This window comes from Phalacrocorax aristotelis, chromosome Z (genome assembly GCF_949628215.1).
Source record: "Phalacrocorax aristotelis chromosome Z, bGulAri2.1, whole genome shotgun sequence".
NCBI classification, from domain to species: domain Eukaryota; kingdom Metazoa; phylum Chordata; class Aves; order Suliformes; family Phalacrocoracidae; genus Phalacrocorax; species Phalacrocorax aristotelis.
In genome coordinates, this window is record NC_134311.1 from 27,334,565 (window position 1) to 27,359,447 (window position 24,883).

The 24,883-nt window shown below is 43.5% G+C and overlaps 1 protein-coding gene across 14 annotated transcripts in view; it reads right to left on the reverse strand.

Moving 5' to 3' along the window:
- Positions 1-1,259: 1,259 nt before the first annotated feature.
- The window catches only part of PIGG (phosphatidylinositol glycan anchor biosynthesis class G (EMM blood group)), an 88,466-nt gene continuing 64,842 nt past the window's right edge, over positions 1,260-24,883 (reverse strand). For all 14 annotated transcript variants that reach the window (XR_012658106.1, XR_012658107.1, XR_012658104.1 and 11 more), the window contains one exon: positions 1,260-2,911. Coding sequence is in view for 7 of the 14 variants with exons in the window: in XM_075079724.1 (XP_074935825.1) it covers positions 2,680-2,911 (232 nt within the window). In the remaining 7 variants the exon portion in view is untranslated. The remainder of the gene's footprint in view (positions 2,912-24,883) is intronic.

Below are 24,883 nucleotides of genomic sequence, written 5' to 3' on the forward strand. Positions count from 1 at the left end.
TGATCTAGTGAAATCTAGTAGATGAAGCTATAGATGACTGTAACTGGCTGAACCTGGCTCTGACCAGCAGCAAAGATGTTGAATGGGAAAATTTTCCATGTGTCAAACCTTTACCCAAACAGAGAGGTACACAATATCCCTGCTACAGAACCTATTTAAGGAGGAGTCTTTGCCTGTGCACAGGGTACTCCTGAGGAAGCTGCAGCCCAGCCTGATACCACGCTGGCACAGGGACCACAGGGGACTTGGACAAAAGAAACCAGAATGCTCAGAACAGCAGAAACCATCCCATGTGGCATTCCTGCTTCCCACGGGGCTTTTCTCCTTGTCGGAGGATTTGGGACATGCTGAACGTGACAATGGGAGGGAAGGAGAGCAGCTAACTAGTGAGATGAGAGTTGGCATTCAGGCATTTGCTTTCTCTGTACATTCAGATCAATTGCCAAAACTTTGTGTTGATTTAAAATAAAATTATTTTTACATAATTCCCCAGTTCAAGTCTGTTTGCCTGCGGCAAGAACCAGCTGGTTTCTTCACTGTGTCACTTTGCATTGCCGTAACCCAAAAGCTGATGAAGTTAAAATAGTATTTCATTTGCCAATATGCAAAGAGAAAATGTGAAAAAGAATAAAAATGGCAAGCCTGAAATTGAAAGCACCAAGTTTTCTTGAGGTATCACCCAAACTCATGTGTTAACTTGAGACAGAGATGCAGTCTAAGTTCCTCCTTCTTCCTTCCTCTCCTGGTCTTGAAGACCTAAATAACAGAGTTTTTCCAAGCCATTTATTTTCTCCTGCAATCAATCTAGACATCTTTCAACTTCAGACGAGAAAGTGGACAGTATGATTATTTAACTAAGTAATCTGAAGAAATGCAACTTTAATATGCACACAATAGTTTAGATTCCACTATTTGATAAAATGTCCAAGAGATACACTAGAAGCAAAAAGTATCAGAAGGAAGGAATAAAAAAAATCTGACTGTCACCACGCATTGTCCCAGGATTCTGTATGCCAGAAGCAACTTCCCCTCCACCTTGTCTGTTTCTTTATTAGCACCCTTTCTCTCTGAGTCAAATCGCTTATAAACACATTCTGTATGAACGTTAGGGAGGATTGCTTAGGAATTAACCAAGTAAGCAAACAGAGGAGATATTGATAATCCCCATATGGTTGCTAGGCAACAGGTAACCAGAAAAATACCGAGAATGATGAAAATGGTAAACGTGTATGACACAAACTGTTTTAAATATTCCATAATTTGCAGCAAAACCCAATTTATTAAAAGTATATCATTTTCAAACTTCCAACAGATCACAGTGAACGACATTAACATCCAGTAGTTTCTTCTCCAGGTGAACAGCAATATGTGGCCAGAGTACTGAAAATTCTGTTTTACAGTCGAAAAAAATTTCATTACTAGTGATCAAGATGGCCTATTATTAATGTATGAAGACTAAAGGCTTACTTTTTGAGACTTGCTCTATCTGAAACATAAGATGAAAAGTGTATCAGTGTTCCTAACAAATGTGCTGTCAGCTACACAGGACTTAAAAGCTTTTTATTGTCAGATGTATAACAAAAGTTGAAGTTCCCTGTATGCTTCTCTCCTGCTACACCTCTAATACATTTAGATTAAATCCTATTGGCTGCTAACATGGACAAAAATATGAGGCAAAAACAACCACATAAAGAATACTGATACTCAAGATATCCAATGTATATCTTCTTGACAGAAACAAGGAAAACAACATTGTTCTGAATTAATTATAGCACATTCAAGTGAGGTGACTAGACAGGTCACTAAGGGCAAGGCAATACGAACACACCTTTTATTCTGCTGGTAACTTAGCCCATTAAACTATTTTCCTGCTCATGGCTCATAACTTTCCAACCTAGTGTAGAAAACATGATCAAATGTTCCGCACAGCTGCCACCAACCCGATTTAACATTTGTACATTAATAAAAAGAACCACAAAATTTTAACAGTGAATGGACTCCATGGAAGATTCATTACTTTGTTAGCCCATTAGCTTTTCTTATCCAGTGCCTGAAGTGCAGATCAGATTCCATTACAGGTAATGATTGCACTCGTCTTCCAAAGAAAATACTGCCTTTAAACAGAAGTGCTGCCTATGCAAAACAAACAAAAAATCTCTTACCTGGGATATTTGTACAATAATTCAATAATTTAATAATAATTTCAATGCACATGCTAGAAACAAAAACAAACACCACCACCACCCCAAGGCTAATGAATAGAAGATCATCTGGTTAGCACCAAGAAATCCTGCATATTTTTAGGATTCTGTATCCTAAGAAGGTAAAAAACTTGTATGTGCAAGAGATTTTTTCAGTGCCCATGAGGCACTGGTCTGTATTTATATTAAGATGTACATTTTTAAATTCAAATAATGTAATATTGCCATTCTGTTATTTCGAGAGTGCTATAACAACAGCTATCGAACAAAAGTTATCCATGAAAAAACAGTTTATTTCAAAGTCAACGTTTTTAAAACAAACTCAGTTTTAAAACAAGACAGGCCCTTCAAGTCCAATTTTGACTAAAATAAACAAGGTTACTCTTCAAATTCTGCACACCAGTTTAAAGCCATTATTTTCCTTTTTCCATTCCAGTGTCACACTGGACATTGCAATGCAGAAGTGCATACTGCACACTTATTTCCGATCTTGCACTTTTTGAGAGTAGTTCTGATCCATTGCTGTGAAGAACAGGCAGATAGCGGCTGTGATGAACACGTGCACTCCCTCATAAAGTAGTTTTGGTGAGAAGACGCTCCATATGAACAGGTGGTAACGCAGACCTGTTACCAAAACAATGTAGATGGCAACTGGAATTGAACGCATTAGAGCATAGCAGAAACAGCCGTGACCCACTGCCGCTGAATTCCTGGTAACAAAAACAGAGGTGTTCATTCTCAGGCAGACTTAGTACAGACATACAACTTCCTCCACTCTTTAGTGGAGTGTTATTTCACAACACAAAGAATACTCACAGATCTCCACCTTGTGCTAGAAAACTGATTATTGATGCAACAATATAACTAATAAAACTAGTCCTTATCACCGATATATATCCTACAGCATGTAAGTATGTTAAGTGTAAGCTGAAGTTACGTCACAGCACTAAGGCACCCAGTAGTTCACCCCAAACTTAGAGGGTTCAGTGCTTTAATATACTTTGTTTGAATAGTCAAAGTCTCCATTAAGCAGTTTCAAGATAGCTTTGTCTCTTGGCCTTCCAGTGCCTTTCCCCAGAGGCAGAGAAGACAGACTTTAGTACTCTTCACAAAGTTGCCTAACCTGTCTGCTCTCCTTGGAAAGGGCATAAAACTTGCCAGGGTCACTGGCCCATAGCCAGTGACACTGTACAAAGCAACATAAAAACTGAGCTATTAGAAAACTTTGCAAAGCTAGCTAACAACATTACCCAGAGAATACCATATTCTTAGGCTTACATGAGCAATACATTGCATTCTTGTCACAGCAGCTTAGCTCAGCTGGGCCCACTGTATTGCAAGAAATGTCTGCCCCATGTGTAACCTACATGGTCCAGATCTGCCACATTGAGGTATTCTGGTGGGTGACAGGAGTCAGATTAAAATGGAAGTGAAAAGGTTTTCTGCACTTCGATTTCTCTCCCTCCCCTGAGGTGCCAACTCACAGCAATGATGCTGGGTTGGCATGTGTCCACTTCCCCTAAACCATATCTGCAGAGACTAATTCACACCAAATTCAGATGCTTACACGTCCAGACAAAAGGAAAGAATAAAGCTATTTCACTGGAATAATAAGCAGAATGTTTTCCTCTCCCCATAAAAATACTTTACATCATCATTCCCGAAAGAACACATTGGCAAAAAGCGGAAGTGATTTACACTGAAATCTTGATCGGAGAATCTTTTCTCCTCCTCCTGGTCTTTAATTCTGATCTTGTTCCAAGTAATAAAAATTTAAGATGACTAGGAGTTCTGTGAGATGTAAATTAGTCACTTGTGGCTAAGTAAGCTACAGAATGCAGTATTTTACATAAACCATTAAGATTCTTATTCTTTAAATCAAAATAATTAGGATATAGTCCTGTTTTCCAGCAAAGTCAAGAGCAAAATTAACAAGACTTTCAGTGGAAGGAAGAACAGGCCATGAAAGCAGAGTTGAAAAAGTCACTTAAGAACAGTAAGTGTGAATGACTGCAAGCCACACATTCGGTTCACAGAAAACTATTTCCCTTGCTGCTTAGCCAAGGAAACTGTGACTTGGGAGTGAACTAGGAGCTCCCTGCTTCTGCCTAACTATCTTAGTCTTCAGTGAGCTTGTGTAAACAACCAGCTTTAAGTTTACTAACTGATTTTGTTGACAAAGATTAAACAAACTTCAGTTCATTCAGTCTTAGCTGTTTTAATGATGATATGAGTAAAAACAGTATCTGTAGTAGTTAGATGACACAACTGAATAAACAGAGGAAATGTTTTTTGAGTCAGATAGGCAAACAGGCAATTTTTAAACCATTTTCTAGAGTAAAAAAATGCACTTGACAGACCAGCTAGATGAAGGCTATCGGTGGTTGTGGCTATCACATTTATTAAGCTCAGTTACGGGATTTTCAAAGTAATCCTAAAAGACAGGAGTAAGAATGTCCACAAACTTCCAAGAGCCTTGCATTTTAAATTTAAATTTCAGTGCTTATCTTTTTCGCTAGTTCGTACCCATCTAACAACACATTTAGTAACCTATTGTGAGAAAGCTCCTAATCGTAAATAAATGGTGTTAAAAATTTTTAAAATGGTTGCATTTTCATTATGAAGAAACTGGCTGGAAGTTATTTTGAATCGAATCTCTGTGTGTTTACTGCTTTGGCTCAAAAATTAGGTAGAACATAATGTTTTAGATACTCACATTTTATACTGGAATGAGAGCACACAGTAAACTTTAGTAGTAACACTTAAATTCTTCATTTTCGTATTATGATTACTAGCAAAGAATCCCCAGTTCAGTAAGTAAATGGTACAATTTTTTCTGTATTCTGATATAGTAAAAATCATGAACTGTTTTCTGCTTACCTAATACTTTTACTTCCAAAAGGTCTCAGCACTTGCTTCATCTCTCAACAAAACATAGACACCTATCTCCAGAGGGAAATTTTGGATGGTTTCACAGTATAATGTGGTGGTGCAATTTAGAGAAGGCAACAGAAGCATACTACATCCACAAAACTAAACTGTTAGTGGGGTTCAATAGCAGGATAATTTGGTTTATTTTGGAGCTGGTATAAGAGTTCACACTGACGTTGTGGAAACAGCACCAGGATGACTTGAGCTCAAGCAGTTAGACCTACTTGGCTATTCTGATGTTAAGGATACAACTGAGTTCTTCGAGCAGAGCACCATTTTTCCCTCTTGCTGGGGACCCAATTTGCTGAATAGCTAAGAATCATGACTTTGTGCTCTCCTGCTCATTCTATGCACACAGAATGACCACAGGGTGCAGGGCTTTGCCAAGCCACAAGGAATGCAGTGGCCAGGGATCAGGTTGCTGCTGCTAACACGACCAAGACAATTCAGGTAGTTCAGCTGGTTCACAAGTTATTCCAAAAGCCACCAGGAGAGCACAGAAAGCTGGCTGTGGCATGCCACTCATGTATCTTACTGTTTATGAGCTGGATCAGCCAGTAATGAATAATCTGGCAACCTCTCAGTGCTGTTTCAATGAAAACAATGGAAGATTACAGGATGCCTCTAATGCATCAACCTGTAACTACTCCATACTGAACTGTTGCTGCAGCAGTTAATGCCTTTTCTTATTTGAAGGAGAAGAGCATAGAGGGATGTAAACTGCACACACTACCTCCATGTTCGGACAGAACCAGCCCAATATTAAGGCCTCCACATAATGCAGGAACAGAAAGATAAGTACTCAACTTCTAATACTGAGCTCATTTAGCAAGTTAGCTTCTGGGGACTTTAATGAGAAAAGCAAATGTGTTAAAGATGACAAAGCATATTCAAACTTCGTGAGAGATTGATGCTGAAGATTGCTAGATCCAGAGAAAATAATGCCTTTGGAGACTTTTGAAGTAAAGAACACTACAGACTCACATCACCGAACATGCCATATTTAGACAGCAAACATCAAGTATATCCTAGAGCACATATTGGCTTTCAAGAAAAATCCTCTCTTTTAACTGAATATTTAATCCACAGAAAAATATGGCTAAGAAATCATGCTATTAATAGGTTTTCTGCTTCTTTGGAACTCCTTAACCCTAACTGCCAATGCTTTGTCAACATATCTCTCACCACTCAATCCATCTCTAAGGTGCTATTAAAACAGGTAATACAAGGTTTGTAAAATGAAAAAATTATGATGCCAAAAACAGGAAAGAAAAACAACTCTTTTCTTGCAAAAGCATGTCTCCCAGCTATATAGAATAGTTGGCAGATGGTGGCACAAGTTTTGTAGTCTAAAAATCAAGCAAAAAACCTCCACAGACCGCCCTACAAATGCTTCCACAAGGAATTTTAAAATACACTACATTACATTGTTCCAAACCTTTTTCTAACCCACCAAATTAAATAAACATCTTAGAAATATGCAAGCATATGAGTGAGGAACACCCCAGGATTGTAATTTTTCTGGGATAGGAGAAGTGGAGGCCATGTCTGGAGAGTTTCAGTATGAATGTGCTGAATCCTTTCAACGTAAGTCATCCTCCAGCATTTCTGCCCTTACGGCTCCTCTTTTCTAGCTGAATATCACTGCCTAGGTTACCTCTTATTGGGGATACTGAATTTGCATATTTGAAGGCAATTTTTACTGTGCTAACATTTTTTACTATATTAGTGGCACTTTTGTTTCAAGGCTTTCTGCAGTTTCAGTTTGCAAGATCTCCCTGTTTAGTGCTCTCTGAAAAATAGTTGGCACTTTGTTAATCTGTCTGTTAATAAAGGGTTGCAGTCAGAAATGAACCCCATAGTTCTCCAAGTGTCTGTGACATCTTAGAGTATCTGCAATCTATAAAGAATTCATCTGATCGAAGCAAATATCAATTAGTTTAGCAACAAGGACAGATTTGCTCTCTCTCTCCCACATGCCCTATTCTCACCTAGTATAATTCTTACAGTGCTTTTTTAGATTACAGCATAAAATCCTCTATGGTCATGGAAAAACACTTTATATTTTTAGCAGATGCAAGGGAACCAAGAGTCCTTTGGAAATTTACATGATCAGATCCAGGGTAGACTATTAATCAGTACAGCATTAATTCTATAGAGCCACAATTTTTGACACCAGACCCTATCGGATGGACAGATGTCAAAAAGGACAGTTGCCAGCAGGCTAAAACGGTTGTCCAGTGTATGCTACAACCATGGAAATGAAGGAACTTGGGGATGACCACTGATTTTCCTGTACATCCTCTTTCCCAGTATGAAAGGCAGAGAAGCTACAACTACTTGAGCAAGTTCAAGTGTCCATGGCAGTGCACTGTAGTATAGGGTTCAGCAAGATCTCATAAAGACTTAGCTGTAAAAGGCTATTAAGACTTGAAACTTCAATTCTCTTCATTTCAGCATCAAGAGAAGGAAAAATAGGATCATATCAATGGTTTTGCCTGTTTTCACTGCTGGCATAATCAGATGTACTGGGACCTTGCTGTCAGAAAGAGTAGTCTCAGTCACCCGGCAGAGGTAACTTTTCTCATTGGCATCCACTACCAGCTAACCTGCTTAGAACAGAGCTCTGTCTAAAATACAGGGCATATACTGATTAAGTTTCAGATTCCTTCTTCCCTTCTTCCATCAGGCTTGGACCCTGAAAATAGTTCCAGAGGAACTCCCTAAATTGGATACCTAACAAAGATTTGTATTACATTGCAAGTAGGAATTCAATCATGCCGGCATTGGACCAGAAGGTCTGAACAGCCACTCTGAATGGCTACTATTATCATTTAACTACTAGGGCAAGAAGCCAATTGTACCTTTAGTAAAGGCCTCTAAAAATCTTGGCAACCGAACAGGAAAGATGTTCACTACATCCAATTCATCCCCTGCATGTGCTTATTTTCCCAAATACTGATCTGTGGCAATCAACCTACAACGGTCTGGAAACTCTCTCCTTTTCAGCTTCACTTGATCAGTCCTCACCTTCCGTTATAGAAAACACTTTACAAGCTCAAACATGTCTATTTCAGGATTGCAAGCAGAGATAGCTAAACTGCATGTAATCTTTGGATTTCTTCACCACAAGGAAGCTACTCCTTTTCAGCAGGTACCTTTGACCCAGGAAAGCGGCTTTCTCCATGTAAGCTACGATGGATGTTGATGAGTTCCAGCAATTCTTCAAAGACAGGATTTGCATGAAATCCCAAGTGCTCTGCTTGATATGTCTTTCCTCACTACTTCTGAGGCAGGCCATACTGGTATATATGCAGTGACTGTTCCTGTTTGTTATCACTGCCACAAGCTTTCCCATAAGGCTTTGTTCAGGTTAATTCTTAGCATGTGTTACTCTGTTCAGCTCCAAGAAAACCAAAAAAGTTAAATCAGTCTATTCCTGTTGACACTGGCCGAGACTTCAAAGGAATAAGATCATTAAAAACTTTAATTTTAAAAGCAACAAAATAATTAAAATTCCTAGCAAGCAAAACATGAATCATAATTATTTCAAAGCCCAGCATTAGTCAATTTTCTACAAGTATTTTTCCAAAATCCACGTAGAACTTCTGAAGACTTCAGGTAGAAAAAGGCCTGAAGCATTTTACATCAGCGTCATACAGGCAGGAAATAACAAGGAAGCTTATAGCTTGATTTTCTGTTAAGGTGTAACTACAGGCATTCCTGCCCACCTTTGTAAACAAACAGCTCTTCATCATCTTAGCTAAAGGTGTAAATAAAAATTGCATCCGACGATTGTTCTGGACAGGCAGGCTCTGAAGAGACTTAAATGAGACTGTTATACCATGTTATTTAATTAAATTCCGACTTACCAGTTTAGAATATACCAGTCTAACCTGATACATGAACAGTGTCACAAGGCATTTCTAGAGAGGTGAGGCTCAAATCATTTGAGTAATGGTAGGAAATTATTTAAGAATGGGTAGAAAACTGGCCAACAAGGCCACACTCAGAGGGCGGTGATCAATGGTTTTTACTCAGGCTGGCAGCCTGCCACCAGTAGGGTCCCCCAGGGACTGATACTGGGCCCCAAGCTCTTCAACACCTCCATAAATCGTCTGGATAACAGGATTCAAAGCACCCGCACCAACTTTGCTGATGACATTAAACAGAGTAGTGAGGTGGACATATCAGAAGGAAAAGCCATCTTACAGAGAAACCTGGACAGGCTGGAAGAGCATGCTAGCAAGAACTGTATGAGGTTAACAAAGACAAGTGCGAAGACCTACACCTGGGACAGAATAACCGAAAGGCCCAGTACAGGCTAGGATCTGTATGGCTGGGGAATAGTGCTGCTGAAATGGACCTAGGAGAGCTGGAGGACAAGGTGAACACGAATCAGCAGAGCTGCAGCAACAAAGGTAAATCAGGTCCTGGGCTCCATCCTCAGGGGCATTACTAGCAGAGATAGAGATGTGATCATCCCACTCTACTCAGTGCTTGTCAGACCACACCTCGAGTACTGTGTACAGTTCTAGGCCCCACGATTCAAAAAAGACACAGACAGACTGGAGAGAGTCCAAAGGAAGGCTAGAGATGATCAAAGGGCCAGAGAGCCTAGCCTACAAGGTAAGACTGTAGGCGTTAGGTCTCTTCTCCCTGAAGAAGAGAAGGCTCAGGGAGACCGCATCACAGTATTCCAATACTTAAAAGTGTCTACAAAGAGGACAGAGGTGCTCTCTTCAGCAGATACCACAGGGAAGAGACAAGAGGCAATGGGTACAAATTGACCAGGAGAGGTTTCATCTCAGCGTAAGAAAGGCTTTTTTTTTTTTTTTTTTTTACGATGAGAACAATCAATCACTGAAACAGTCTCCCCAGGGATGTGCCAGAGTCCCCATCACCGGAGGTTTTCAAGATGCGACTCAACAGGATGCTAGATGAGCTCATTGAGGCTCCTTTTCCCATGAAAGGTTAGACCAGATGATCTTTTGAGACCACTTCCAACCTGGGCTGTTCTATGGTTCTGTGAAGCAATGCTTGCTCTTCTGCACTGAGGGCAGAGTCAGTTCTTTCTTGTATTTTTCCATTACAGTAACTATTTTTAAACTTGTGACTTAACTAAAATAACAGCTCTCTCCTCAAATTACTCCTGCCACCTCAGTAACAAATGCATTTGAGAAGAACTTGTGTACTTCAAGAAAAGGTGTGAGAAAAGAAGATAGAAAAATCCTGGATAAATGCAGAAAGATGGCATCCCATGTACAGTCCTATCCACAGCTACCAGAACCAAGCTACCAACGGCATGTGTTATCCGCAGAACGAAAAAGGACAGAAAACTAACGGTGAACAAGAAAAAAGCCTGCAAGTAAGAACTGTAAGACAAGGCCATTAACAGCAAGAAGTACAGGTTACATCTAGAACATTTCTACAATAAAGAAGTATGTAAGCAAAAGTCTACAAATATGATCTCTCTTTCCAGAAGTGCCCTTCTGAACACCCCTGCTCCTGCTTAAGCAGTATTATAAGCCACTGAGAATCCAGCATCATCATGAAGCCCTTACTAATTGTAAAGAAGAAATAAAGTTGGTACTATGCTTCAATCTGAAGATTTCTGTTTCTGAATTAAGAGTAAGGAATATCTAAAGTACTGAAGAGAAAGTGGAGAGAATTCCTTCCGTGCACTGTGTATATACTTCCTGCAGTGTATCAGAATATTGCCCCCAACTTTTCTTCACAGCTTTTTCTGGTGCAGCAGATCAGTTTTCACAGATCCATTCCTTGTGGTGCAATGAGGTGAATTCTGGGACTATGCAAGGATACTCTTACAGACCCCAAGCATCAGACATACTTTTTACTTTGGCAAGTTTACAGGAACATTGGACTTCCAAATAATTTGATAAAGTTGAATAATTAAAAACAATACTCAATGATAGCATAAAGATTGAAGCGCTCCACACACTTTCTCTTGCGAGCAAAATGAATTACTGCAGGTCCTGTAAACCCATACCCTAGGATCTCTGCAAAGGATGAGACAATGCTAACACCATGAAGCACAAAAGGAACAGGAAAAATAGTTTCACCTTGGCAAGAAATTAAGTGCAAGACCAATTTGATTTTTGAGGCAGATACCTTAGTATACTAGCTGCAGACAGTCTTCCTCACCAGACTCCAGATGAGGAGAATGCAGAAAAATCAGCACAGGATTTTTCATGCCATAATTTTGGTGATACTGTAATGCTAACCTTGGCTCTGACACAGAAAATGTAAAGTAAACAGACAGGACACAATTTTTGGTGTTAATCTGCAGTTTGAGTATGTTCAGTGGCCAAGGAACATAAAACCACAGCTCTGAGGAAAATGTGGACATCACCTGCTGGACACAGAGAGGGGGAGAGAGAGAAAAGCAGACAAAGAATGAAGGCAATAGCAAGGAAAAGCAAGTGACTGGGAGCAAAATGGGGAAAGAGAAGAGCAGAGACAGTGGAGAGTGCAGGAGGGAGAAAGCAAGGGAGACAGAGGAAGCGGGAGTAGTGAGAGGGAGAAAATAAGTAACAGAAATGGAGTGTGAGTCAGGAGACGGGGTGCAAGATACAGGGAACAAGGAGAATGAAAGGGGATGAGAGAGAAGGACAGAGACAGAAAGGGAGGGAACACAAGAGAAAGGGAGAGGTGGAGCAAGATGGAGACACAGAGAGAAAGAAAGGGGGAAACAGCACATGGGGAGAGGAAAAGAGAGAAAGGGAGAGACAAAAGGAGAGAAACAAGACAGCGAGAGAGAAGTGGGAGGTAAAGCAAGAAACAGACAGAAAGGTAGCCTAAAGAGAGAGACAGACATGAAGGGAGACACACAAAGGGAGGGGGAGAGAAGAGGGTCGTGGGAGAACAGGAAAGAGGCAAAAGGCTGGGGGCTTTACAGAGAAAGAGAGTGTGAAAGCAGAGAAAGGAGAAAGAGATATGGGTGTGGAGTGAAAACCAGAGAAAAGGAGCAAGAGAGTGACAGGAAAGCGAAGAGACAGATTGGGATGGAAGGGAGAGAGAGTGACACGGAGAGAGACTCAAAAAGACTGGGAAAGAAATTGACAAAAAGGTGAGGAAAAAGAGAATGAGAAGGGTAAGAATGAGAAAAAAGAGGAAAGGGAGGAGAGAAAGCAGGAAGGTGGAGAGCAAGCAAAAGAGGGAAAGAAAGTAAGCAAGGCAAAGAACAAGGGGAAAGAGGAATGAATGAGACACCAGGACAGAGAGCTAGTGAGAAGGGCGGAGTGAGAGAAGACTAGAGAGGAAGTGAGAGGGAAAGCAAGTTGCAGGGGAATATAAGGAAAGTGTAAATAAGAGGGAAAGAGTAAGCATGAGAGAAAGAGGGAAAGCAATGAGAAAAGGGAAAGCGCGCACGAGAGAGCAAGCATCTACAAGGCAGAGAGCATGCTTTAATGAGAAAGCACACATAAGGGATAAAGACTGTAAGATAAAGAAAGTGGGGGAAACAGCAAGAAAACTCAAGAGATTGGGAAAAAGAAATGAGCAAGGAAAAGTGGATGTGCAGGAGAGGGAAACCATGTACAACAGAGGGACAGCACGTGACGGGGTAAGCATTCATGTGGAAAAAGGAAAGGGGATGTAAGAGGGCAAGAACATGCAAGAGAGGGGAAGAACACATGCAAGAAACTGCATGAGAAGGGAAGTACAAGAAAAGGAAAGCATGTCAGAAGGGGGAAAAGCATGTGCAAAAGAGGGAGATTCGAACAAGGGGGAAGAGTGCATGACAATGTACATGTGAGAAAGACGGAAAGCTCATTAGGGGAAAAAGCAAAAGGAAGGAAGCAGGAAAGCAAGATGAAAAGAGTGAATGACCAAGAGGGAAAGAGTGAGCAAAGGAGAATTTGCAAGAATAACAAAAAGCACATATGAGTGGGAGTGTGTGCAGAAGTGTGGAAAAACATGCACAGGAGCAGGGGGAGGTGCATGCAAGAGCAAGAAGGGACACACAAAAAGAGGGAAAGCCCATAAGAGGGAAAGCATGCAAGAGAAAAAGCACAAACAAGACGACGACAGCATGTGTATAAGAAGCATGAAACAGGGGGAAAGCGTAATACAGAGAGGGAAACTGTGTAAGACAGAGTGACAGAGAACAATCGTGTTCTCTAGAGAAGGAAAGAATTCTCAAGGCAGGAAAAAATGGGGAAAGCAAGAAGGAGCAGGGAAGCACATCTGTACATGGGAGAGGGAAGACACAAGACAGAGGTAAGGGACACAACAGAGAGAAAGAAAGCAAAATTGCCCACAAGGGAAAAAAGAAAGTGGGACAGAGCATGCAAGAGAGGGGACATGCCTGAGAAGACATGAGCAGACATGCAAGGAAGTTTGGCAGAAAGAAAGAGGGGAAGTCCATCACTGAGAGACGGGGAGAAACCACAAGATAGAGGGGGGAAGCATTGAGAGAGAGAGTACAAAAGAGCATGTACCAGAGGGGGAACGGGTGTGAAAAAGAGAACGCAGGCAAGACAGAGAAGGAAATTGTGCAAGACAGAGTAAGTGTTGGGGGGCATGGGGGTGTGGCGGGGAGAGACAGAAAGCACATCAGTGAGAAAGGAAAAGCACTAGAGGCAGAGGGAATACACAAGACAGTGAGAAGGAAAAGGCACGCAAGAGAGGGAAGGAGCACGTGAGGAGGAGAGATGGGAAACGCCCCCAAAAAAGGGAAAGCAAGTAAAAACAGAAAACAACACACGAGAAAAAGCAAGCAAGAGAAAATATGAATGAGTGAGATAAGCAAAGCATGTGTTACAAAGGGAAACCGTGAGAGAGAGACAGTGTGAGCAAGAAAGACACAGCATGAGATGGTGGGGGAGCCAAAGCACACAAAAGGCAGGTAAAGCTCACGACTCCAAGAAAGATGGAAGAGCAAGAGAGCAACAAGAAAAGAGTGACAGAATGAAAAGTGCGCAAGAGAGCGAGCTTGTGTGAGAATGAAAGCAAAAGAAAGAGAAATAAGAAAAAAGGCACATGAGATTGGGAAAGTAAGCAAGACAAAGTATGGGAGAGGGAAAGGTGCAAGCACGAGAGTGAAAAGTATGCAAGAGAAAGCGGGGAAGTTTGAGAAATTAAGAAGGGGAAAGCGCAAGGGAGAAGGAATGAGATGGTGAGAGTAAAACAGAGAGGGAAATTGAAAGGGAAAGTACATGAGATGGGAAAATCACGCACAAGAGAGGAAAAGAACACAGTAAGAAATAAGTGTGAGAGCAGTAAAGCCTGCAGAAGCATGAGAGCAAAAAAGACATAGAGCAAGCACACAAGAGAGGAAAAGGACATGGAAGAGCAGAAGTACATGGTGGGGGACCATGCAGGAGAGAAACCACAAGTAAGAGGGAAAGCACATGAGAGAGAGCGTGTGTGTGCAAGAAAGAGGAAAAGCGTGCATGAGAGTGAGAGGACACATGTCGCAGCATACTCACTACAAAAGGAAAGCGTGTGCAAGGAAGAGGCAAAGCACCTGGGAGACAGAAAGCCCAAGAACAGATAGCACATGTGAGATGGAAGTGCACAAAAGAGTAGAAGAGCACATGTGAAGAGAAAAAGCATGAGTGACAAGGGGACAGAGGGAAGGCGTAGACATGACAGAAAAAGGTCATATGCTAGACAGAGAGGACATACTAGAGGAAAGGGAGAATGTGCAAGGCAGGGGGAATGCATGAAACAGATGTAAAGAACAAAAGAGGGGTAGAGGAAAAGAGAGAGAGCGGGTAGCATGTCTGCAAGAGTGTCAAACAGCATTAAGAAGCATGAGACAGTGATCGGGAAAGGTGCTGCAGGAGAGCGGGGAAGAGTGCGTGAGAAGGGAAACACGAGAGAAAAACTGCATGCAAGGAAAAGAAGCTCCAGACCACAAGGAAAAGACAGAAAAGTGAGAGGGCATGAGGAAACAAGCCATAGAGAGGGAAAGCATAAGATGGCATAAGAAAGCATGCGAAGAGGGAAAGTGCACATCAGAATTCCTGAGAGCTAAAGCATGAGAGCGAGCATATACTGGGTCTGGCTGGGGTGGAGTCAACTTTCTTCATATCAGCTCGTATGGTGCTGGTTTGGATTTGTGATGAAAACAGCGTTGATAACACAGTGATATTTTAGTTATTGTTGAACATTGCTTGCATCATCAAGGCCTTCTGAGTTTCTCATGCTGCCCACCCAGTACGTAGGCTGAGGGTGTGCAAGAAGTTGGGAATGGACACAGCCATGACAGCTGACCCCAACTGCCCAGTGGGATATCCCATATGTTTTGCTCAGCACTGACAGTTGGAGGAAAAAAGGATGAAGGGCGTATGTTTGTGGTTACAGTGTGTCCTCCTAAGTAACTTAAGTATGCTGAGGCCCTGCTTTCCAGGGAAGTGCCAGTGGGTAGCAGTGAATAAATTCCTTATTTTGCTTTGCTTACACACAGAGCTTTGCTTCACTTATTAACCTGTCTTTATGTCAATCCACAAGTTTTCTCACATTTGCCTTCTGATTCTCAACCCCATCCCACTGGGAGGGGAACAAGTAAATGGCTGTGTGGTGCTTAACTGTAGACTGGGGTTAACCCAAACCAGAGGGAAAGTGCATGAGAGGGAAGGTCTACACACAGCCAAGAGGAAAAGGATGAGAGAGACTGAAACATGCAGGAGAAAAAGTACAAGCAAGTAAGAAGGAAGGCACACAACAGATATGGAAATGGCATGCACAAGGAGGAAAACATGGACTGGGGGAACAGCACATGAGAAAGGGCAAGAACGCCAAAAAAAAAAAAAAAAAGGCATGGGGAAGTGACAGAGAGGGAGAGAAAGAGTGCAAAAGAGGGGAAATTGCACACAAGAGACACAAAAAGCCCAGGACTGCAAGAAACAGCATGCAAGAGAGAACATGCACCAGTGAGAGGGAAAGCCCTCGCACACAAGAAAGAGGGAAAGAGCATGACAGAAACAGGAAATGGTCACAACAGAGGGGGAGCACAAGAAGGAGAAACAGAAAAAGTGCATGCAAGAGAAAGGGACAGTGTGCATATGCAAGAGATAGCAAATGCCTGAGATTGAGGGAAAGAGTACACAAGAGAGGGAATCCGTAAGGAAAGCAGACACATGAGAGAAAGAGCATGCATGAGCGGGGGAAGCATGCGAGATAAAGTGTGTGCAAGAGGTAAATATGAGATACAGGCAATGCCTGAGACAGAGGAACTGTGAAAGATAGGAGGGGAAAGTGAGAGTGTTAGCAAAAGAATGTGCAAGGCAGACAAAGCATAAGAGAGAGAGTCAAGCACATGTAAAATGTTACGTGCAGGAGGAAGTGCTAACAGAGCAGGAAAACAGGCAAGGGAGAAAGAGAATGGATGATGAGACAGAGGGATAGCACTTGTGATTAAGCGTGCAACAGAGAAAGGGTAAGTGTGCCGAAGAGAAAGAAAGCAAGGGAGAAACACAGCAGAAGTGCATCTGTGAGAGAGGGATGATGAAAGAGACAGGGGAACTGTACCAGGGAGGAAGAGAAATCACACACAGTAAAGGAATAGTGCATGGCAGAGAAGTAGTGCAGAAGAGAGAGACTGTGAAAGAGAAATCAAGAGAGAACTGAAAAGTGTAAAGGGTCTCTGAGAGGAACAGATGCATGGGACAGAGGTAAAGCATGTAAGAGAGGGAAGGAAGCCTTACACGATAGGGAGGAAGAGAAAGCCTGTGAGAGGGAGTGAAAGAGCATGAGGGAAGTTCATCCAAGAAGGGAAGTATGTGAGAGGGCAAGTGGGCACAAGAGGGAAACGTATGTTAAATGAGAGAGCTCAAGAGAGCATGAAAGTGAGAAACATTCACAACAGAGACAAGGAAAGCTTGAGCAAATGAGGGAAAACACATTCCAGAAAGTGAAAGAGCTTACAAGGGAGAGGAGACGCACATAATAGAGCAGGAAACTGAGAGAATGATAAAAAAACCTGAGACAAAAAGAGGGAAAGCATGCTAGAGACAGAGAAGGAAAGCAAATGGGGGGGGTGGGGGTGGGGGAAGGGAAGTGCGCATATAAGAAAGTAAGCATGCACAGAGGGGAAAGGTGCAACCAAAACAGCAAGGGAAAGGTACCAGAGGGGAAAGGCATGATAAAAAAGATGAAAGATATGATAGAGAGAACATATGGGAAAAGGAGGGATGTTCACCAGAGACAGAACATGCACATGAAAGAGGGAAAGCACGTAACAGAACAGGAAAGTGCACAAGTGAGAGGGAAAGCATGCAAGACAGCATATGGGGTGGGAGGAAAAGGGCTGCATGAGGGAGGGAAAGTGTGCCCAGCAGAGGGAAAGAACAAAGAAAGACAGAGGGAAAGCACAACCAATAGAGGGAAGTGCAAGAGAGTGAGAAGGGCGCAATGTGCAATAGAGGAAAAGCATGTGCAAAAGATGGGAAGCACACAACAGAGAGAGAAGGTAAGCAGCATGCATGCAAGAGAAGGAAAACTTGAGAGAGGCAAAAACAAGAGAGTGTGAAGGAAAGAGAGGGAAAGTGTATTCACACACGAGAGAAAAGTGTACAAGAAAGAGCAAGGAAAACTGCAATAAGCAAAAAGAAAAACACATGCACCAAAGTAAAAGCATGCATGACAGGGACAACAAGCTAGAAATCGACAGCGTGCATGAAAAGGGAAGTGCAAGATACAGAGAGGGAGGGAAAGTAAAAAAGGGACAGAAAACATGAGCAGGAGAGGAGAAAAGGGGAAGTGAAAGAGCAAGTGGAAGGGTGAGGAAAAGAGAGAGTGTCCATGAGGGAGGAAAAGTACAAGCAAGAGAGACTGGGAGACTGTTCAACAGAAACTACATGTGGTAAAGGGAAAGCATTAAAGGCAGTGAAGTACAGAAAAGAAAAAATGTTTGAAAGAGAACCCACAAGGAAAAAACGAGAGAGGGAAAGGACACATAAGAGAGGAAAACAGTGCAGTAGACATAGGGAAGAGCATATGCAGAACAGTAGCAGACAAGGAAAGCATGCTAGAAAGGGAAGCCATGTGAAGAAAGCATGAGAAAGCATGCAAGAAAGTGAGAGAGGGAAGTGTGTGTGAGAGAAAGAGAGAAAGGGGATAAGATAAGAGATAACAGGAAAGTAAGAACAAGTGACGGAAAGCACAAGCATGGGTGAGAGGAGAAGTGCATGATGTTGGGGGAGAGACAAAAAGTGCACAAGAGAGAGAGAGGGGGAATGTGTGAAAGATACAGAGGAAAAAGTATGGGCACAAGAGAGAAGGAATTAATATGTGAGGGATAATGGAGGGAAAAGTAAACCATACAAGCAAGAGGTAAAGCACACGCAGTAGAGGTGCACGTAGGAGGAGAAGCACATGCAAGAAAGAGAAAGTGCATGCATGCAAGAGAAGGAAAGCACACCTGTGGAGAGGGGAAGCACAAGAGAAAGCAAGCACTGGAGAGAAAGCAGAAGAAAGGGAAAGTACATGAGATCAATGCAGAAATGAGAGGGATAGCGTATAAGAGTGAAAGCACACAAGACAGGGCAAGTGTGACAGACAAGTAGCAGAAGTGAGTGAAAGTGTGTGAGAGAGCTCAAGCATGCCAGGTTGCACATAACAGCATGCACAAGAGAAGGAAAGCAGGAGATGGAGAAACTGAGACAGAAAGGATGTAACAGGGTGAATATGACTCAAAAAGCTCGTGAGGTACATGGAGGGAAAGCTTATTCAAGGAGGCAAAAAGTGTGCCAAAGAAGTAAAGACCATGCTGTGGAGCCACGAGCATGCCAGAGACACAAAGTATGTGCAAGACATACTTGCAAGGGAGAGTACTTGTGAGAGAGGCAAAGCTTCCAAGAAAGAAAAATATGCAAAAGGGGGAACATGAGAAACAGAGAAAGTGCAAGTGACAGATGAGAGGAAAAGTGTAAATGTATGGAAATTATAAGAAAGGGAGAGGGACAGAGAGCATGAAAGAAATGTAGGGGCAGTAAGAGAGAGACCAAGAGATGTAGGGATAAGACAGAGGGGGTGGGGAGCAAGACATCGAGAATGAAAGGAACCGTGGGACAGAGGGAGAGCAGTAGGGGTAGTGAGAGGGAATGAGAAGAACAGCAGGGGAGGGGAGAGAATGAAGGGGAGTGGGCGCACCGAGCAGGAACAGGGAGGCGAAAAAGACCAGGAGGGACAGTGGAAGCGTGGGGGGGATAGACAGCAAGAGTGGGGAAGGCTGGAAAGTGAGAGATGCAGAAGGAAGTACTCAGAGGGAGAGAGGAAAGGACAGAGAAAGAGGGAGAAGGGATAGCGCATGAGAGGAAGGAACAGCAAGGGCAGGGAGACAAAGGGACAGGGAGGGGTCAACAGTGAGAAAGATGGGGGCCATGAGACAGAGGGACAGCAAGAGAGACCAGGGGGAAGCAAGGAGGAGGGGAGACAGAGGGGAAGCAAGAGAGAGGGAGTGTTGGGGAGAGCAGAAATGAGGGATGCTCGAGAGGAAAGTGAGGGGGGCAGCAAGACAAATAAAATGAGGGACTGAAAGAGAAGGATGCTGAGAAAGAGACAGGGTGGGGGGGCACAATGAGTGGCAAGTAAGACAGTAAGATGATGAGTGCTAGTGAGCACAAGAGAGAAAGTACAAGAGAGAGACTGAAAGAGTGTGCAAGAAAAAGTGCAAGTGAAAGATGGAAAAGCATATGGGCAGAGATGAGAGAGAAAGGAGCGTGAGGAAGATGGGGAAGAATGTAATGTGAAAGAGATCAGGAAAGCATATGAGTGGGAAAGTGAGGGGAGAGGTGAAAGCAAGAGGGGGGAAGGGCAAGAGATGACAGCAACACTTGGGTATGAGGGAGGAACACTGGGAGGGGAGAGGGGGAGAGAGGGAGAGAATGCGATAGGAGGGACAGTGGCAGGGAGGGAACAAAGCAGAGAGGGGTAGCGAGCAAGAGACTGAAAGCATGTGCAGGAGGGAAAGCGCAAGCAAGAGAGGAAAAGGCGCGAGGGATAGAAAAGCATGCAACAAGGGGAAGGAAATCAAAATAGAGGAAAGCAAGAGAGAATGAGAGAGGGAAGAGCATGAGAAAGATGTGAGTGCAGGAAAGTGTGTGAGAACTGGAAAGCATGCAAGAGAGCTGGAAAGCAGAGAGGGGTGGAAGACTCAGGGAGAGGCTGGAACGGAGAGAGGTGGGGAGAACCGAGGCGTTGGGGTGAGAAAGCTCATTAGGGAGACAAAAAAGGGCACTGGTAGGTCCAGGTTTGAGACAGCGGAGACAGAAAGGAAATGGGGTGGGGAAGGCAAGGTGAGTGACAGAGAGATGGAGTATGTGAGGGAGAGGGGGGAAAGGGGACAGCAGAGAGGCAAAGCATGTGATTGAGGGGGGGAAAATGTGTGAGAAAGTGAAACCAACAGAGAAAATGTGTTCCTGAGAGAGAGGGGAAGCAAGGGAAAAGGAGAGACAGGGAAATATGGGGGGAAGCGGGGAAGAGAACACAAAAGACTGAGAACGGGAGCGAGAAAGAAAGTGTAAGCATGAGAGAGGAAAACTGTGCCTGGGAGAGCATGCAGGAGGGGGACAGCAGAAGAGCGAAGTGATACAGAGATGGGGCAATGTGCAAGAGAAAGAAGAAACACACACACGAGAGTGAAAGCACACAAAAGATACAGCACACAATGGAAAGCAAGAGAGGAGGCAAAGTGCATCTAGGAGAGAGGGAATGCACATTCAAGAGAGAGGGCAAAAACATCCAAGACAGTCAGAAAGGGCATATCACAGAGAGGGAAACATACAGTGAGAGAGGGAAAGCTAGAGAAAGTCTGAGGGGTAGCACGTGGGAGAGGGACAGAGAGTGGGATAGCAAGCACAACAGAGGGGGTAGTGAGAGAGTGAAAGCTTGACTAATTGCTAATAAGAGAGAAAAACTGAAAGACGGAAATGCATGAGAGGGCAGGAAAGAATGGTAAACACGAAAGCAAGGGAGAATGAGAGAGCAAAATGCCTACATTGACACAACAGCAGCAAAAGACATAAGACAAAGCAGCGAAGTGCTTCTGAGACAGGGAGAGAGAGTGGCAAATCATGTACATGAGAGGCAAAGCTTGCATATGCACAAGAGGTAAAGTATAAACACAAGATGCTGAGAAGTGAGAAAGCATACGTGAATGCAAGAAAGAATGGCAAAGCGCACGTGTGCAAGGGAGGCAAAGCACAAATGAGGGAAAAGCAAAGCACATGAAAAGTAAAGCACACAACAGGCAAGGTGTGTGAGAGGCAAAGTGTATGCAAGAAAGACAACATGCATGAGGGAGAGAAATGCATGTGATGGGGGGAAGTGTGCAAGAAGGGGAAAGTGCATGAAAGAGAAGGGGAAGTACGTGAGTGGAGGGAAGGGCACACAAGAGGCATCCAAGGGGCAAACTGACAGAATGAGATAGGGAAGTAGAAGAAAAAAGCACAGGAGAGAGGCACAGCATGTAAGACAGGTGAAATGCAGGAGAGGCAAAACATGCAGGAGAAAGCAAGCATCAAGGGCATTAAAAGCATAAGGGAGTGAACATACATGCAAGAGGCAAAGCACATAGAATAATTTAGGTTGGAAAAGACCCTTAAGGTCATAAAGTCCAACCATTAACCTAACACTGCCAAGTCTGCCACTAAACATGTCCTGAAGTACCACATCTACACATGTTTCAAATACCTCCAGGGACGGTGACTCAGTGACACTATCCTGGGCAGCCTGTTCCAATACTTTTCAACCCTGTAGGTGAAGAAATTTTTCCAAATATCCAACCTAAACCTCCTCTGACACAACTTGAGGCCATCTCCTCTTGTCATACCACTTGCTACTTGAGAGAAGGGACTGACACCCACCTCACTACAACCTCCTTTCTGGTAGCTGTAGAGAGCACTACAGTCTCCCCTCAGCCTCCCCTTCTCCAGGTTAAACAACCGCAGTTCCCTCAACCTCTCCTTGTAAGACTTGTGCTGTAGATGCTTCACCAGCTTTGTTGCTACTCCAGCAACTCAATGTCTTTCTTGTACTGAGGGGCCCAAAACTAAATGCAGTATTTTAGGTGTGGCCTCACCAGTGCCAAGTACAGGGACATGATAACTTCCCTGCTCCTGCTGGCCACACTATTCCTGATATGAACCAGGATGCCATTGGCCTTCTTGGCCACCTGAGCATGCTGCTGGCTCATGTTCAGCCAGCTGTCAACCAGCACCCCCAGGTCCTTTTCCACCAGGCAGCTCTCCAGCCACTCCTCCCCAAGCCTGTAGTGTTGCATGGGGTTGTTGTGACCCAAGTGCAGGACCTGGCACTTGGCCTTGTTGAATCTCATACAACTGGCCTTGGCCCATCAATCCAACCTGTCCAGGTCCCTCTGTAGAGCCTTTCTATCCTCAAGCAGATCAACACGCACACCCAACTTGGCGTCATCTGCAAACTTCTGAGGGTGCACTCAATCTCCTCATCCAGATCACTGATAAGGATATACATGAGAAACAGGCAAAGCACATCAGAGAGAAAGGCAAAAGGCATAAAGGAAAAGGGCGTCAGAGAGAGGGAAATACAGGTGCAGAGAGAAAGACAGAAAGAGAGGGAATGTGTGAGGGGGAGGGAGGGGAAAAGGGGCAAAATAGAGAGGGAAGAGAAACAAAAGGAAAGAATGAGCAGGGGAGAGAGGAGGGAGAACCACTGCATGTGGGGAGGGGCTCAAGAAGACAGAGGCAAAGTGTATGCAAGAGATGGGAAATGCCCAAGAGAGGGGAAATGCAAATCTAAGAGGGAGGGAAAGCAGGTCTGAGACAAGCAGGAGGCAGGGTATGACTGGGGGAAGCTCTACAGATTGAGAGGAAAAACTGTACAGACAGAAGGGGCAGAGAGCAAGTGAGAAGGAGGAAAGCACAAGCGAGAGACTTCAGGCTTAAGAGAGTGCATGCAAGAAAGGAAAAGTCTGTCAGAGACAGGAAAGCACATAAAGAAGAAGGAAAGTGAGAGACTAAGAGGCAAAGACAGAATACAGAATGTTAGAGGGAAGTGCAAAAGAAAGAAAAGGCATGTGGGAGAGGGTAGATGGCAGAGAGAAGGGGGACCCAGGTAAGAGATTGAACGTGTGACAGATGGAAAGTGCAAGCAATTTGAATTTTTAAGAATCTGAGTGTTTGTGAGAGAGATGGGAAAAGTGTGAGACATGGGAGGGCATGCAAGAACAGAGACAATCTAAGGAAGCAAAAGGAAGATAGAAAAGGGAAAAGGAAGAGACAGAAGGATGCAAAAGATTAAGACACACAAGGGAGCAAAAGTGCACAAGAAAAAGAACACAAGGGAGAGACAAAGCACGTTCAAGTGAGAAAGGGAGTGCATGCATGAGAAGCACACATGTGAGAGGAAAGAAGAGCATACAGAAGGAAGACAATGCCTGTGTGACAGAGAGAAGCATGCAGGGTGGAAACACACAAAGTAGGGGAGCACCACACAGAAGAGATGGAAGCGCGCCAGCCAGGGGAAGAGCACAAAGGGGAGGAAAGCAAGCATGAAAGAGGGAGAGAGGCATATGAGAAAATGTGGAAGCGCATGCAAGAAGGGGAGAAGTGCATGAGAGAAGGTGGGAGTGTGTATGAGAGGGGGACAAGTGTGTAAAAGAAGATGAAGTGTATGGTGGGCAGGGGGAAGTGCACAAAAGGCAGGGAGAATGCATGTATGAGAGGGAGAAAGCACAAGGAGAGAGTGAAAGTGTATGTGAGAGAGAGGAAAAAGCATGGTGACAGTCATGAGAGGGGAAGTGTGAGAGAAAGTGTGTGAGGAGGAAAAAGCATGGGGAAGCACAAGAGGGGGAAGCATCTGTGAAAGAGTGGGAAAGCAAGAGAGGAACATCTTGGAGCGGGGAGACAGGTATATAGCAGGACAGACATACAGGGATGGTGAGAGAGAAACATGAACAAAGGTACAAGAATCCTGTGTAAAACTACATTCGGGGTGCCCCAGTTTAGCTGGGACGTCTTACATCCATGAATAAATATTTACTCTTGTATTCTTTATTGTGCTTCCTTGCCTCTCCTCAGTCAGCAGTTGCAAATTTTTGTGACAAGACAGAAAATGCACAAGGGAGAAGGCAGGTGTGAGAGGGAGAGGCACAAAACACAAAGAGGTGTAAAGTGTGTCCAACAGAAAAGAGAGGCTTGGGGTCGTGGGGGGATAGCAAGAGAAAGAGAGGGATGGGGAGTATTTCAAGCAAGGTAAAGCAAAGGATGCCAAGTGAGTGAGAGAGAAGGAGAGCAAGCAAGAGAATGAGTGACAGTGAGTCAGAGACAGAGGAGAAGAACATAGGAAAGTATAACTTAACTTTATAGCAGCACTAAGCTTCAGGGTCCTTCCTCTACTAACAGCCATGCATGCTAATCAAAGAAATCTTCTTAGATGTCAGTATAGAAAAACCTAATCCCTTTCATCAGAATTTACTAAAATTCCTTTTATTTCACCCCAGTGCCTATGATTTTTGAAAATAACATGCCACATGACCACTCACTATCCTGCAACTCTGATGCAAGTTAGCTTTCCTCTATTAAGTTCCAACAGCCATAGTTCACTAACAATAGGAAGGACTACTGGAAGTTCTTTTGCAGACACAAAACTTAACCAACCTCCCTTTCCTTATTTTTTTCATATTTTCAGGGGCTCCTGAAGTCTTTCTAGAGTCCTGCTAACAGATCCTGTCTAGATGGTCATTATTCTTTGAAGAAATTCTGGTTGCTTACTGTTGGGTCCCAATATTTCTCCCTGAAATT